The 15,622-nt window shown below is 42.1% G+C and overlaps 1 protein-coding gene across 4 annotated transcripts in view; it reads left to right on the top strand.

Moving 5' to 3' along the window:
• Positions 1-15,622, top strand: part of LOC140728007 (MAP7 domain-containing protein 2-like) — a 222,790-nt gene that overhangs the window by 60,488 nt on the left and 146,680 nt on the right. For all 4 annotated transcript variants that reach the window (XM_073046095.1, XM_073046092.1, XM_073046093.1 and 1 more), the window contains 2 exons: positions 1,598-1,854; positions 8,509-8,647. In XM_073046095.1, coding sequence (XP_072902196.1) covers positions 1,598-1,854; positions 8,509-8,647 — 396 coding nt within the window. The remainder of the gene's footprint in view (positions 1-1,597; positions 1,855-8,508; positions 8,648-15,622) is intronic.

Here is a 15,622-nt window from a genome sequence, read left to right as displayed (position 1 = left end):
TATTTATCTATTGAGATGCAGTGTGGGGTTGGCCTTTCCAGCCCTTTGAGCCTCGCCACCTAGCAACTCCTGATTTAACCCTCGCCTAATCATGGGACAGTTTAAATTAACAATTAACCTACCAATGGGTATGTGTCTGGACTGTAGGAGGAAACCATGCAGTCACAGGGGCGATATACAAACGCCTTACAGAGAGTGGTGGGAATTGAACCCGGGTCACTGGTACTGTAAAGCGTTGTGCTAACCACTACACTACCGTGCGATGGGAATTGAACCCGGGTCACTGGTACTGTAAAGCGTTGTGCTAACCACTACACTACCGTACGATGGGAATTGAACCCAAGTCGCTGGTACTGTAAAGCGTTGTGCTAACCACTACACTACCGTGCGATGTGAATTGAACCCAAGTCACTGGTACTGTAAAGCGTTGTGCTAACCACTACACTACCGTGTGATGGGAATTGAACCCAAGTCGCTGGTACTGTAAAGCATTGTGCTAACCACTACACTACCGTGCGATGGGAATTGAACCCGGGTCGCTGGTACTGTAAAGCGTTGTGCTAACCACTACACTACCGTGCGATGGGAATTGAACCCGGGTCGCTGGTACTGTAAAGCGTTGTGCTAACCACTACACTACCGTGCGATGGGAATTGAACCCGGGTCGCTGGTACTGTAAAGCGTTGTGCTAACCACTACACTACCGTGCGATGGGAATTGAACCCAAGTCGCTGGTACTGTAAAGCGTTGTGCTAACCACTACACTACCGTGCGATGGGAATTGAACCCAAGTCGCTGGTACTGTAAAGCGTTGTGCTAACCACTACACTACCGTGCGATGGGAATTGAACCCAAGTCGCTGGTACTGTAAAGCGTTGTGCTAACCACTACATGACAGTACTGCCCAGTTGGTAAAAGTCAACAGGGACATGCTGAAATTCCTTAGCCTAGTGAAGAAGCAGAGGTGCTGTTGTTTTTTGCCCATAGCATCTGTGTATTTGGATCAGGACAGATTGTTAGTGATTTGATCCTGAAACTTTCTCTCATTGGGGTGTGTACTCCACCCAGCATTCCAAAGTAAGTTACCAGCTCTTTTGTTGACATTGAGGGAAAGATTGTTGTCATGACACACGCATCACTAGGTTGTCTCTTTTTTGTACTGCACTTCATCATGGTTTGACATCTGCAAAATTTTAGATAGAAGGATGTTGGATCAGAGATCAACTGTCTTTCATTTGAAAGGTGGTTTCTCAAATTCCTCCTGGTTGTACTGAAGTGGGAACTTTAGGATTGGTTGGTTTACAAGTGAGAGTGATCACCTGACATCTTCAAAATTTAAATAGGTTAACTGCAGCAATTATTTTACAGCGATTTTCATCAATGTAACTGCTTAGGTATTTGTTGATATACTTGCTGATTTCCAATAATGCCAGTATTTTGTCTTATGATGTTCATAAATGCTGGTATTGACTGCTTTACTGGGATCCCTTGGTATGGGCACCAGATAGAGTAATATACTCCAGCACTTTGTCACAAATGCATTAAGTGCGTGCAGAGATTTAATATTGCTGAAGAGTTGTTGCTTTGTTTTCTGCAGGCACGGTTCAAAAGTTCGGACTCAGTCACACAGCTCTTCCAAAGAGTTCCCAACATCTCCAACCTCCAGTGGGAAGTCCTCCCCCATGAGAAGACGGCCGTCTTCTAACAATGTTGCAGAGAGTGGGAAAAAGAGCAGAGAGAAGGGGGAAGTAGCTCGGCAGAAATCCGAGGAGGCAGAGCAAGCTGAGGGTGATACTCCTTCTGTGACAACTCCAGTGAAAGAGCACGAGAGGAAAAAAGCAGCTGTGGGTGAAGGCAAGTAGAACAACTACCTGCATTTGTATAGCACCTTTAATGCAGTGCAACATCCCAAATGTCCAGCCAGAAGTGCATCTATAAGGACTGGCCTTTGAAGTGAGATGGGAGTTAAGTAAGGGGAGCTGAAGGTTGTGGTGCAAATAAAGGAAAGAAATGAGCAACAGAGGTGTTGGGAAGTTGTGGGAATAGGTAGAATAATGAGTTCTTCATTTTTTCAAGATCTAGCCATGGAAAAGCTAGCATATATTGCACATCCCCAATTGGCCTTGATAAAAGTGGTCATTTCAGAGGACCCCACTACCAAGCACATCTTTTCCTCCCCCCCCCACCTTCTGCTTTCCGCAGGGATCGCTCCCTACGCGACTCCCTTGTCCATTTGTCCCCCCTATCCCTTCCCACCGATCTCCCTCCTGGCACTTATCCTTGTAAACGGAACAAGTGCTACACCTGCCCTTACACTTCCTCCCTCACCACCATTCAGGGCCCCAGACAGTCCTTCCAGGTGAGGTGACACTTCACCTGTGAGTCGGCTGGTGTGGTATACTGCGTCCGGTGCTCCTGGTGTGGCCTTTTATATATTGGTGAGACCGGACGCAGACTGGGAGACCATTTCGCTGAACACCTACGCTCGGTCCACCAGAGAAAGCAGGATCTCCCAGTGGCCACACATTTTAATTCCACATCCCATTCCCATTCTGATATGTCTATCCATGGCCTCCTCTACTGTCAAAATGAATCCAAACTCAGGTTGGAGGAACAACACCTTATATACCGGCTAGGTAGCCTCCAACCTGATGGCATGAACATTGACTTCTCTAACTTCCGTTAATGCCCCTCCTCCCCTTCTTACTCCATCCCTGACATATTCAGTTCTTTTTTATCTCTCTCTCTGCCCATCACTCTGCCTGTTCTCCATCTCCCTCAGGTGCTCCCTCCTCCCCCTTTCTTTCTCCCGAGGCCTCCTTTCCCTTTTCCAGCTCTGTATCACTTTTGCCAATCACCTTTCCAACTCTTAGCTTCATCCCACCTCCTCTGGTCTTCTGCTATCATTTCGCATTTCCCCCTCCCCCCACTACTTTCAAATCTCTTACTATCTCTCCTTTCAGTTAGTCCTGACGAAGGGTCTCGGCCCAAAACGTCGACAGTGCTTCTCCCTATAGATGCTGCCTGGCCCACTGCATTCCACCAGCATTTTGTGTGTGTCATTTCAGGGGAGATTGTTCGGAGTTAATCACAATGTTGTGGGCCTACAGTCACACGGAGAGTGGGTAAGGAAGGGAGATTGTTCGGAGTTAATCAAAATGTTGTGGGCCTGCAGTCACACGGAGAGTGGGTAAGGAAGGGAGATTGTTCAGAGTTAATCACAATGTTGTGGGCCTGCAGTCACACAGAGAGTGGGTAAGGAAGGGAGATTTCCTTCATGAACTATTTCTGTCTGGGATTTTGCGACAATGCATCATCTGATTACTCATGGCTAGGGTATCCCCAGCTACTGTGGTGGCATTTGAACCCAGGTCTCTGGATTATTAGTCCAGATGTCTGCTGATCATCATCATATTCCTCAGTGCTACTTTGCCAATTTGAGGATGGAAGGATTTTGGATGCCGGATTAGAGGATGTTTTTGATGGCTGGACAGGTCATACTGTTGGGTGCTGCTGATATGAAATAGTATGCATTTTAAAACACAGAATGAAAAGCTTCACTTCTAGCTGACTGAGCAATGTAGTCCTGGTCCAGCAAGAACACAGTGTGTATTTCTGTGACTTTAAACCAACTAGAACACTTTCTAGTTTTCAACTTTATAATCAATACAACACAGAACATAGAACAGCACTGGAGTGGACTTGTATCTCACAATTTCTAAACAACTACACGATCCATATCCATCCATTCTCCTGGTTACACGATCCATATATAGAACATAGAATAGTACAGCACATTACAGGCCCTTCGGCCCACAATGTTGTGCCGACCCTCAAATCCTGCCTCCCACATAACCCCACACCTTAAATTCCTCCATATACCTGTCTATATTCCTGATATCCATCCATTCCCCCAGTTACACGTTCCGTATCCGTCCATTCCCCCAGTTACACGTTCCATATCCGTCCATTCCCCCAGTTACACGTTCCATATCTCTCCATTCCCCCAGTTACACGATCCATATCCATCCATTCCCCCCAGTTACACAATCCATATCTGTCAAAATCTCCCAGTTACACGATCCATATCCGTCCATTCCCCCAGTTACACGATCCATATCCATCCATTCTCCCAGTTACACAATCCATAACCATCCATTCTCCCCAGTTACACAATCCATATCTGTCAAAATCTCCCAGTTACACAATCCATATCCATCCATTCCCCCAGTTACACGATCCATATCCGTCCATTATCCGAGTTACACGATCCATATCCGTCCATTCCCCCCAGTTACACGTTCCATATCCGTCCATTCCCCCAGTTAAACGATCCATATCCGTCCATTCTCCCAACTATACAATCCATATCCATCCATTTCCTCCAGTTACACGATCCATATCCGTCCATTCTCCCAGTTACACGATCCATATCCGTCCATTTCCCCCAGTTACACGATCCATATCCGTCCATTCTCCCAGTTACACGATCCATATCCGTCCATTCTCCCAGTTACACGATCCATATCCGTCCATTCTCCCAGTTACACGATCCATATCCGTCCATTCCCCCAGTTACACGTTCCACATCCGTCCATTCTCCCAGTTACACAATCCATATCTGTCAAAATCTCCCAGTTACACGATCCATATCCGTCCATTATCCGAGTTACATGATCCATATCCGTCCATTCTCCCCAGTTACACGTTCCATATCCGTCCATTCCCCCAGTTAAACGATCCATATCCGTCCATTCTCCCAACTATACAATCCATATCCATCCATTTCCTCCAGTTACACGATCCATATCCGTCCATTCTCCCAGTTACACGATCCATATCCGTCCATTTCCCCCAGTTACACGATCCATATCCGTCCATTCTCCCAGTTACACGATCCATATCCGTCCATTCTCCCAGTTACACGATCCATATCCGTCCATTCTCCCAGTTACACGATCCATATCCGTCCATTCCCCCAGTTACACGTTCCACATCCGTCCATTCTCCCAGTTACACGATCCATATCTGTCAAAATCTCCCAGTTACACAATCCATATCTGTCAAAATCTCCCAGTTACACGATCCATATCCGTCCATTATCTGAGTTACACGATCCATATCCGTCCATTATCCGAGTTACATGATCCATATCCGTCCATTCTCCCCAGTTACACGTTCCATATCCGTCCATTTCCCCCAGTTACATGATCCATATCCATCCATTCTCCCAGTTACACGATCCATATCCGTCCATTTCCCCCAGTTACACGATCCATATCCATCCATTCTCCCAGTTACATGATCCATATCCGTCCATTCTCCCAGTTATGCTATCCATATCCGTCCATTTCCGCAGTTACATGATCCATAACCATCCATTCCCCCCAGTTACACGATCTATATCTGTCAAAATCTCCCCAGTTACATGATCCATATCCGTCTATTCCCCCAGTTAAAATGTTCCATATCCGTCCATTCTCCCAGTTACATGATCCATAACCATCCATTTCCCCCAGTTACACAATCCATATCTGTCAAAATCTCCCCAGTTACACGATCCATATCCGTCCATTCTCCCAGTTACACGATCCATATCCATCCATTCTCCCAGTTACATGATCCATAACCGTCCATTCCCCCCAGTTACATGATCCATATCCGTCCATTTCCCCCATTTACACGATCCATGTCCATCCATTCTCCGTTACACGATCCATATCCGTCCGTTCTCCCAGTTATACTATCCATATCCGTCCATTTCCGCAGTTACACGATCCATATCCATCCAATGTCTCCATGAACTAAATCCCAATATTCTGAAAAACAGGAAAACGATAGCTGAACAGATTGTTGGGGCACTAGAAATGATTTTTCAAGAATCCATACATTTTGTAAGGGTTCTGGAGAACTGGAAAGTCCTAAATGGTGCTCCAATTTTTAAGAACGGAGCGAGCCAAAATACGGGAATTTACAGGCCACATACCCTGAATTTATCAATTTCTAGGATGTTGGAATCCATTGCTATAGATGAGGTTTTAAGGTACTTGGTAAAATAAGCCCAAATCATAAGGTTTTCTTGAGGGGAAGTCTTGCTTGACAAATCTATTGGAATCCTTTGAGGATAGACAAAGGAGAATCACTGGATGTTGTTTACTTGGATTTTCAGAAGGCCTTTTACAAGGTGCCGCACATGAGGCTGCTGAACAGAATAAGAGTCCTTGGCATTACAGGAATAATACTAACATAGATATAAGATTACTTGTCTGGCAGGAAGCAAAGAATGGGAATAAAGGCATCCTTTCTGGTTGGCTGCTGATGTTCTGCAGGGTTGGTGTTGGGAACTTCTTATTTTTGGGTTATATGTCAGTGATCTGGGTGAAGCAATTGATGGCTTTGTGGCCAGGTTTGTGGATGATAAAAAGAGGAAGTGGAGAGGGTGGGAGGTGGTAGCATTGAGGAGGCAGAAAGTCTGCAGACAGATTAGGAGAATGGGCAAAGAAGAGGCAGATTGAATATAGTGTTGGAAGTGTATGGTCATGTACTTTGGCAGAAGGAATAAAGGCATAGACTATTTTCTGCATGATGCCAGAAGACTGGAAATTAGCAGATATCACTCCATTCCTTAAGAAAGGAGGAAGGTAGCAGAAAGGAAATAAAAGACCAGTTAGCCTGACCTCAGTGGTTGGGAAGATGTTGGAGTCGGATGCTGAGGATGATGTTATGGAGTACTTGGTGACACAGGACAAGATAGGACAAAGTCAGCCCCATTTCCTTAAGGGAAAATCTTGCCCGATGAACCTGTTGGAGTTCTTTGAGGAGATTACACACCGGATAGATAAAGGGAATGCAGTAGATGTTGTATAGTTGGACTATTAGAAGGCCTTTGACAAGGTGCCACACATGAGGCTGCTTACCAAGTTAAGAGCCCATGGTATTATAGGAAAGTTACTGACATAGTTAGAGAATTTGCTGATTGGTAGGAGGCAGCGAGTGGGATTAAAAGGATCCTATTCTGGTTGGCTGCCAGTGACTAGTGGTGTTCCGCAGGGGTTGGTGTTGGGACTTTCCTTTTTATGCTGTATGTAAATGATTTAGATGATGGAACAGATGAATTTGTTGCCAAGTTTGTAGATGATACGAAGATTGGTGAAGGTGCAGGTAGTGTTGAGGAAACAGAAGGACTTAGACAGATTAGGAGAATGGGCAAGAAGTTGGAAAATGAAATGCAATGTTGGATAATCCATGGTCTTGCACTTTGGCAGACTATTTTCTAAATGGGGAGAAAATCCAAAAATCTGAGATGCCAAAGGTCTTGGGAGTCCTTGTGCAGAATTCCATAAAGGTTAACTTGCAGGTAGAGTCAGTGGTGAGGAAGGCAAATGCAATATTAGCATTCAGTTCAAGAGGTTTGGAATACAAGAGCAGGGATGTGATGCTGAAGCTTTATAAGGCAGTGGTGAGGCCTCACCTTGAGTATTATGAACAGTTCTGGCTCCTCATCTAAGAAAAGATGTGCGGGCATTGGAGAGGGTTCAGAGGAGGTTCACTCATGTGATTCCTGGAATGAAAGGGTTATCATGCGAGGTATGTTCGATGGCTGTGTAACTGTACTCACTGGAATTTATAAGGATGAGGAGGATCTCATTGAAACCTTTCAAATATTGAAAGGGCTAGACAGAGTAGATGTAGGAAGGATGTATCCCATGGTGGGGGATTCGAGGACAAGAGGGCATATCTTCAGGATAGAGGGTGTCCATTTAAAACAGAGATGCAGAGAAATTTCTTTAGCCGGGGGTTGGTGAGTTTGTGGAATTTGTAACCACAGGCAGCTGTAGAGGCCAGGTCATTGGGCCAGGCAGAGTTTGATAGGTTCTTGATTGGACATGGCATCAAAGGTTACAGGGCAAAGGCTGGGGAGTGGGGCTGAGGAGGGGAAAAAAGGATCAGCCATGATTAAGTGGCAGAGCAGACTCGATGGGCGAAATGGCCTAAATATGCTCCTATGTCTTATGGTCTAATTTTTTTAGCCAGAGGGTGGTGAATCCATGAAATTCATTGCCACTGAGGGTTGTGGAGGCCAAGTAACTGGGTATATTTAAAGTGGAGGTTGATAGGTTCTGGATTAGTAAGGACATCAAAAGTTTGGGAAGAAGGCAGGAGAATGGGGTTGAGAGGGATAATAAATCAGCCATGGTGGAATGGTGGTGCAGAGTCATTGGGCTAAATGGCCTAATTCTGCTCCTCAGTTTTATCATCTTATTTAGCTAAATATCTAAACCATCCTACCTGCTTGCATCCTAACCTGGTATGGAAACATCTCTGCCCAGGACTGCAAGAAACTGCAGAGACCGTGGACTCAGCTCAGTGCTTCCTGAAAGCCAGGACTCTTGGTAAAACAGGCAACATAATCAAAGGCACCCCCCACCCCCAGAACATTCCCTCCTCCTTGTCCTAATCTACACACAGTATAATGGCTTTACTGACTGACCTGTTATTCTCTTCCAGACACATCCAATACAAAGACCATGGCAGGAACTACTGATCCGGAGGAAGCAGCCAAGCTTCTAGCAGAAAGACGAAGACTTGCACGACTGCAGAAGGAGAAAGAAGAGCAGGAGCGGCAAGAGCAGGAAGAAGCTGAGAGGTAGTGAGCATGCTCCAACTGATGCATGTTATCTTCTTTCTTCCTGAAGTCCTAAAGCTTTGCATTGTGTGTTGTGTTTAATCTGCTAACACGCCAAGGTATTTCAGGGATGTACAGTTAATCAAATACAACACATGAGGAGATATTGGGGCAGATGGTAAAAAGCTTGACGCATATTGATTTAATAGAGAAAATAGTGAGAGACAAAGTAGATTCCAGAGCTCAAAAGTACAACTATTAACTTTAAAACAGGTCAAGAGGCCAGAATTGAGACCTAGGGTTGCTCATGGCCGGAGTGTTAACTACAGAGCTGGGGAAGGGGTGAGATCTCAGAGAGGATTGAAAACGATCATTGTTTCCACTCTGGTGCCTGCACTCTGCCATTACAAATTGCCCTGCCTTCTTTGATTGCTAAATGGCACCAGCAACCAACATGACTAGTGGCGACAGTTCATAAACTACTTACTCTTTTAAATACACTTCTACAGCCAACTGGTGTCTGACAGGAGCCTGTAAACTTCTACAGCTAATCTGTGTGTGACAGGAGCCTGTAAACTTCTACAGATGATTCGTGTGTGACAGGAGCCTGTAAACTTCTACAGCTAATCCGTGTGTGACAGGAGCCTGTAAACTTCTACAGATGATCCGTGTGTGACAGGAGCCTGTAAACTTCTACAGCTAATCTGTGTCTGACAGGAGCCTGTAAACTTCTACAGATGATTCGTGTGTGATTGGAGCCTGTAAACTTCTACAGATGATCCGTGTATGACAGGAGCCTGTAAACTTCTACAGATGATTCGTGTGTGACAGGAGCCTGTAAACTTCTACAGCTAATCTGTGTCTGACAGGAGCCTGTAAACTTCTACAGATGATTCATGTGTGATTGGAGCCTGTAAACTTCTACAGATGATCCGTGTGTGACAGGAGCCTGTAAACTTCTACAGATGATTCGTGTGTGACAGGAGCTGTAAACTTCTACAGATGATCCGTGTGTGACAGGAGCCTGTAAACTTCTACAGCTAATCCGTGTGTGACAGGAGTCTGTAAACTTCTACAGATGATCCGTGTGTGACAGGAGCCTGTAAACTTCTACAGCTAATCCATGGGTGACAGGAGCCTGTAAACTTCTACAGCTAATCTGTGTCTGACAGGAGCCTGTAAACTTCTACAGCTAATCCGTGTGTGATTGGAGCCTGTAAACTTCTACAGCTAATCCGTGTGTGACAGGAGTCTGTAAACTTCTACAGCTAATCCGTGTGTGACAGGAGCCTGTAAACTTCTACAGCTAATCCGTGTGTGACAGGAGCCTGTAAACTTCTACAGCTAATCTGTGTCTGACAGGAGCCTGTAAACTTCTACAGATGATTTGTGTGTGATTGGAGTCTGTAAACTTCTACAGCTAATCCGTGTGTGATTGGAGCCTGTAATTTACACTTCGATAATCTGCCTTTGGCTTTGATCTGGTGCTTTGGCTGTCTCCGAGGGAATTTGACATGATTGAGAACAGAATATGCCTCATGGGGAGGGTGAATCCATGATCTATTACTCACCAATGTTGCCAATTAAGATGTCGAACAAGATTGAAATCAAGGAGGACGAGACTGGAAGGTGAGCAAGATGTTCAGCTCTGTCTGCCAGCTTTTGACGGGCCACTCTCTGCCAGAGGAAGTCTTGGGCAAGGCTTGATTGAACTAATTTTTAGGGGACTGCAGTTCATGTTAAATGTGCATCGGATTTCCAGTTACTCCTTTTTTAATTGCTGCTTTGCATGATTTTGATCAGGGCTGGCTCTACCACCAGCAGTCAATGAAAAACACAGCACTAAATCGAACTGTGAACTGATCTAGACTGAATCAGGATCAGGTTTAATCTGACCAGCATGACTTGTGAAATTGTTGCTATGTGGCAGCAGTACATTGCAATACATAATCATAAAAACTGTGAAATTATATGTATTAGTTAAACATATAGTGCAAAAAAAAATGAGGTAATGTTCATGAGTTTGAGGGTATATCCTAGGTCAGGGGTGGCCAACCTTTTACATTCTGTACGTCAATTTTTTCACTCACGAGTTTAGATGTGCCATACAACACTTGTACCCCCATTCAATTCTTGTAAAAATATGTTAATATAGAACTCTTGCGTGAAAAAGTTGACACATGGAATATAAAAGGTTGGCCACCCCTGCCCGAGATGATGGTGATCCTTAATCGTAATGTCGTGTTGCCTGTTTGAGGCAGTGATCTTTGAAGATGCTACGGAGGCTAATGCTCATGATGGAGCTGACTAATTGTACAACTCTGCAGCTTCTTTCGATCCTGTGCAGTCACCCCATCCCCTCCCAATACCAGACAGTGATGCAGCCATTTAGAATGCTTACGGTACATCTGTAGAAACCTGCGAGTCTTTGGTGACATACCTAACCTTCTCAAACTCCAAACGAGTATAACCACTGTCATCCCTTCTTTATAGCTGCATCCAGATATCAGACCCAGGATAGATCCTCGGAGACACTGACACCCAGGAGTTTGACATTGCTCACCCTTTCCACTTCTGATTCCCCCTATGAGGACAGATGTGTGTCCCCTCATCTTTCCTTTTCTGAAGTCCACAATCAATTCTTTGATCTTACTGACATTTAGAGCAAGGTTGTTGCTGTGACCAGCTTATCTCACTCCTGGACGCCTTCTTGTTTCCATCTGAAATTCTGCGAACAATCGTGTTGTCAGCAGATTTATAGATGCCATTTAAGCTGTGTCTAGTGATGCAATCATGGGTGTAGAGAGAGCAGAGCAGTGGGCTAAACACCCTCCTTGAGGTGGAGATGTTATTTCCCATCTGCACAGACGGTGGTCTCTCAGTGATGAAGTCAAGGACCCAGCTGCACAGGGAGGTACAGAGGCCCAGACAGAACATTCTTTGACTGTTCCAAGGATTCTGCAGTTTGATGTTTAATATTCTATGTGTTATTCGATTATTTTTTTGCCATTTGCGCGACTGGTTCTGTTTTTGCCTATTGGTTATCTGATGTTTTTTGTTTGAACGAGTACTATAGTGTTTTATTTTGTTCCATGGCTGTCTGTGGGAAGATGAATCTCAGGGTTGAAAAATGCAAACATACTTTGATAATAAATTTACCTTGAACTTTGAAACTGTGACCTCTCTATTAACTGGAAGGACAAGTTGTAGGTGCAGCAAAGCACCAGCACCTGCACGTTTCTCATTACCTGGGCTGACAAAATAACTCTGTTCTTTGATCATCTTTGGTTCCAAGTCATGGAATTCCCTATCTAATAAGATCCTGATGGGGTAGAGATTCATCTCTACCAAAGGAGTTGTTAGGTGCTCCTTCCCTCTGCTAGCCTGTAGGACACCCTTGGGGAAGGTGTAGCTCCTGCTTAGCCCCGATCAGAGTCATGTGAAGCCATGGGAGCAGGTGGTGGATGGTCATATGAGCAGCTCGTGCATATCACAAGTCCTGGTTATGAGACCACCGACACCAGGCAGACCGTCTCTGAGGAGTATTGATAATGGCTGGGGTCACCGTCTTGTAAAGACACTGCCCAGAAGGTAAGGGAAAACTACTTGTGTAGAAAAATTTGCCAAGAACTATCATGGTCATGAAAAGACCGTGATCGCCCACGTCATATGACATGGCACATAATGATGATCATTAACGTCAATCTCATTTCAAGCAGCTGCACCATCATTACTTCAGGAGTTGGGCAGTAAGCACACTTTGCAAAAAATATACATATCCCAAATATAAATTTGAACAACAGTGGAAGGGAGTAAAGGGAGTAGCTTTTGTCTTGCTGTGTATAATTCTGCTCATCCTGTGGTGGGTGGCAGGGAGTTTTCCTGTTGTTATTTTGTTTTGTTGCCGCTGTTGTGTTGTTGTTGCAGGCTGCCACCAGCACTTTCTTAGGTTGTGCTGGTTGTTAAGGCTGCATCTGTTCACTGTATGTTTCAATATACATGTGAGGAAATGAATCTTTCTTTATCAATCTTTTTATTAGTTAAATAAAAAAGTACATATATCTATAAACAAGAGGAGAATTATCACAAATATCTATATCAATAACAGTTCAATCAAAAGGAAAAATAAACATTATCAAGATCAAACATAGTATTAATCTAATAGTACATAATAAAGAGAAAGATCCTTGATTCTCCTCTTATCCATAAAAAGAAAAAAAAGATTAGAAACTTTTATAATTGAAATATACAGGGTAAAAACCCAAAACACAAAAAAAATGAAAAGGAAAGAACTGGGCAGCTCAAACTAAAAGTGAAAGCAAGAAAAAACAAGGAAAAACTTTCTGATCAAATCCAAAACTTCAAAAAGGTAACTGGAAGGGCCATAAGTCAGAGCATATGAAAATATTGAATAAAAGGTTGCCAAATTTCCTCAAATTTAGAGGATGTATCAAATGTCCGACTTCTTATTTTCTCTAAACTTAAACAGGACATAATGGAGGTAAGCCAATAAATAACAGTAGGTGGATTAGAATCCTTCCATTTTAAAAAATGACTCTCCTAGCCAATAAAGTTGTAAAAGCTATCATCCGTTGAGCGGAAACAGGAATATCTCCTGCTTCCAATGGAATGATCCGAAAAATTGCTGTAAGTAAATTCGGTTGTAGGTCCAAACTCAGAACCTTAGATAAAGTTTTAAAGACTTCTTTCCAAAAATTATTTAACTTGATACAGGACCAGAACATATGTGTTTAAGTAATCACCTCAACATTACACCTATCACAAATAAGATTAATATTAGAAAAAATACAGGATAATTTGTCCTTTGACAGATGCGCCTGATGCACTACCTTGAACTGTATCAAGGAATGACGAGCAGAAATAGAAGAAGTGTTTACCAAATAAATTTTTTTATCCCATTGATTATCTGAAAGAGACTTACAAAACTCCAATTCCCACGCAGCTTTAATTTTATCATTAGTTAACATATGCAAATTCAATAACCATTTATAAATTATAGCCATCAGTCCTTTTTGAAATGGTTTAACCTGAAAAAGAGTATCAATAATATTGGGCGAGTAAGCCAAGGGGAAATCTGGCAGTAAATTATGTAGAAAATTTCTAATTTGCAAATATCTAAAAAAGTGTACATTAGATAGGTCATATTTATCCACTGAGTGAAAGACAGACAATTACCCATGAACAAATCTAAAAAAGTTACTATTCCTTTGGCTTTCCAAATTGAAAGGGTCTGATCAAAAATGGAAGGTTTAAAAAAGTAATTAAGATGGATTTTACTAGAAAAAACAAAATTATTAAAGTCAAAGGATCTATGAAATTGAAACCAAATTCTTAATGTATGTTTAAAAATAGGATTAAAATCTTGACTGTCGATCTTAGAAAGCAAAAAAGGAAGAGGAGCTCCCAATAAAGAAGCCAAAGAATACCCCTTCACCGAGTTTTTCTCCAAATCCACCCATAAGGGACAATCATGTATGTCTGAAAAATGAATCCAAAAAGAAATACAACGAATATTAATTGTCCAATAATACAATCTAAAATTTGGCAAAGCCATACCACCAAACTTTTTAAATTTCTGCAATAAAAGTTTACTCAATCTAGGAATTTTATTATTCCAAATAAAAGATAAAATTTTTAGAGTCAATTCTATCAAAAGAGAGTTTAGGAACAAAAGAGGGGATTGCTTGAACTATATATATATATATAAAACTTCAGTAACACTATCATTTTAATAGCATTAATACAGCCAATTAATGATAATGTCATAGGAGACCATTTAGCTATTACTTGCTGCATATACTCAATTAATGGAAGAAAGTTATATTTATACAGGACATTAAAATTTTTGGTAATTTTAATTCCGAGATAAGTGAAGTTATTTTTAGCAATACTAAAAGGAAGTTGGTCATATTGATCAAAATAATTATTAATAGGAAATAACTCACTTTTATGCAAATTTAATTTATATCCAGAAAAACTACTAAATTCAGAAAAAGATAGATAACAAAGCAGGAATGGATTTCTTAGGATCTGAAATATAAACTAGCAAATCATCTGCATACAATGAAACCTTATGCACTTTATCACCTCTCTTAATACCTAAAACCTCATTGGAGTCCCGAAGAGCAATAGTAAGAGGTTCTAGAGCCAGGTTGAATAACAACGGGCTAAGAGGGCAACCCTGCTGGGTACCTCTATATAACCTAAAATAAGATTTTTGATTATTAGTTATAACTGCCACCAAAGGGGCTTGATAAATCAATTTAATTCAAGAAATAAAGCATGGACCAAAGTTAAATCTTACTAAAACCTGAAATAAATAGGGCCACTCTACCCTATCAAAGGTTTTCTCTGCATCAAGAGAAACAACACATTCAAATTCTTTAGATGGAGAGAAATGGATAATATTCAGTAACCTCCGAATATTAAAATATGAATATCTATTCTTAATAAATCCAGTTTGATCCTTAGAAATAACCTTAGGTAAATCATTCTCAAGCCCATTAGCAAAATCTTAGGAAGAATTTTAGAATCAACATTTAATAAAGAAATTGGTCAATAAGAGGCACATTCAAATAAATCTTTTCAATTTTTAGGAATTAGTGAAATTGATGCCTCATAAAATGTTTTTGGGAGGGTCCCAGGAGATAAAGATTCAGTGAAAATTTGGCATAAATGAGGTGTGACTATGCATAAGCGTCTTAAAAAATTCTACCGTGAATCCATCCGGTCCTGGAGCTTTACCTGATTGAAAAGAAGATATACTATTTTCATACTTAAGATATCTTACTATTTCCTCTCGATTAATGGGTGCTTCTAAAGTATTCATATCTTGGGTAGAAATTTGAGGTATATTCAATCTTTGCAGAAATTCATTCATAGAATTAGCGTTGTCAGGAAAATCAGATTTATAAAGATTAAAGTAAAAGTCCAAAAAAACCTTATTAATTTCCTGAGAATCGGAAATCTGACAGT

This window comes from Hemitrygon akajei, chromosome 5 (genome assembly GCF_048418815.1).
Source record: "Hemitrygon akajei chromosome 5, sHemAka1.3, whole genome shotgun sequence".
NCBI classification, from domain to species: domain Eukaryota; kingdom Metazoa; phylum Chordata; class Chondrichthyes; order Myliobatiformes; family Dasyatidae; genus Hemitrygon; species Hemitrygon akajei.
The sequence above is the reverse complement of the archived record's forward strand: the minus strand, read 5'-3'. Positions and strand labels throughout refer to the sequence as shown.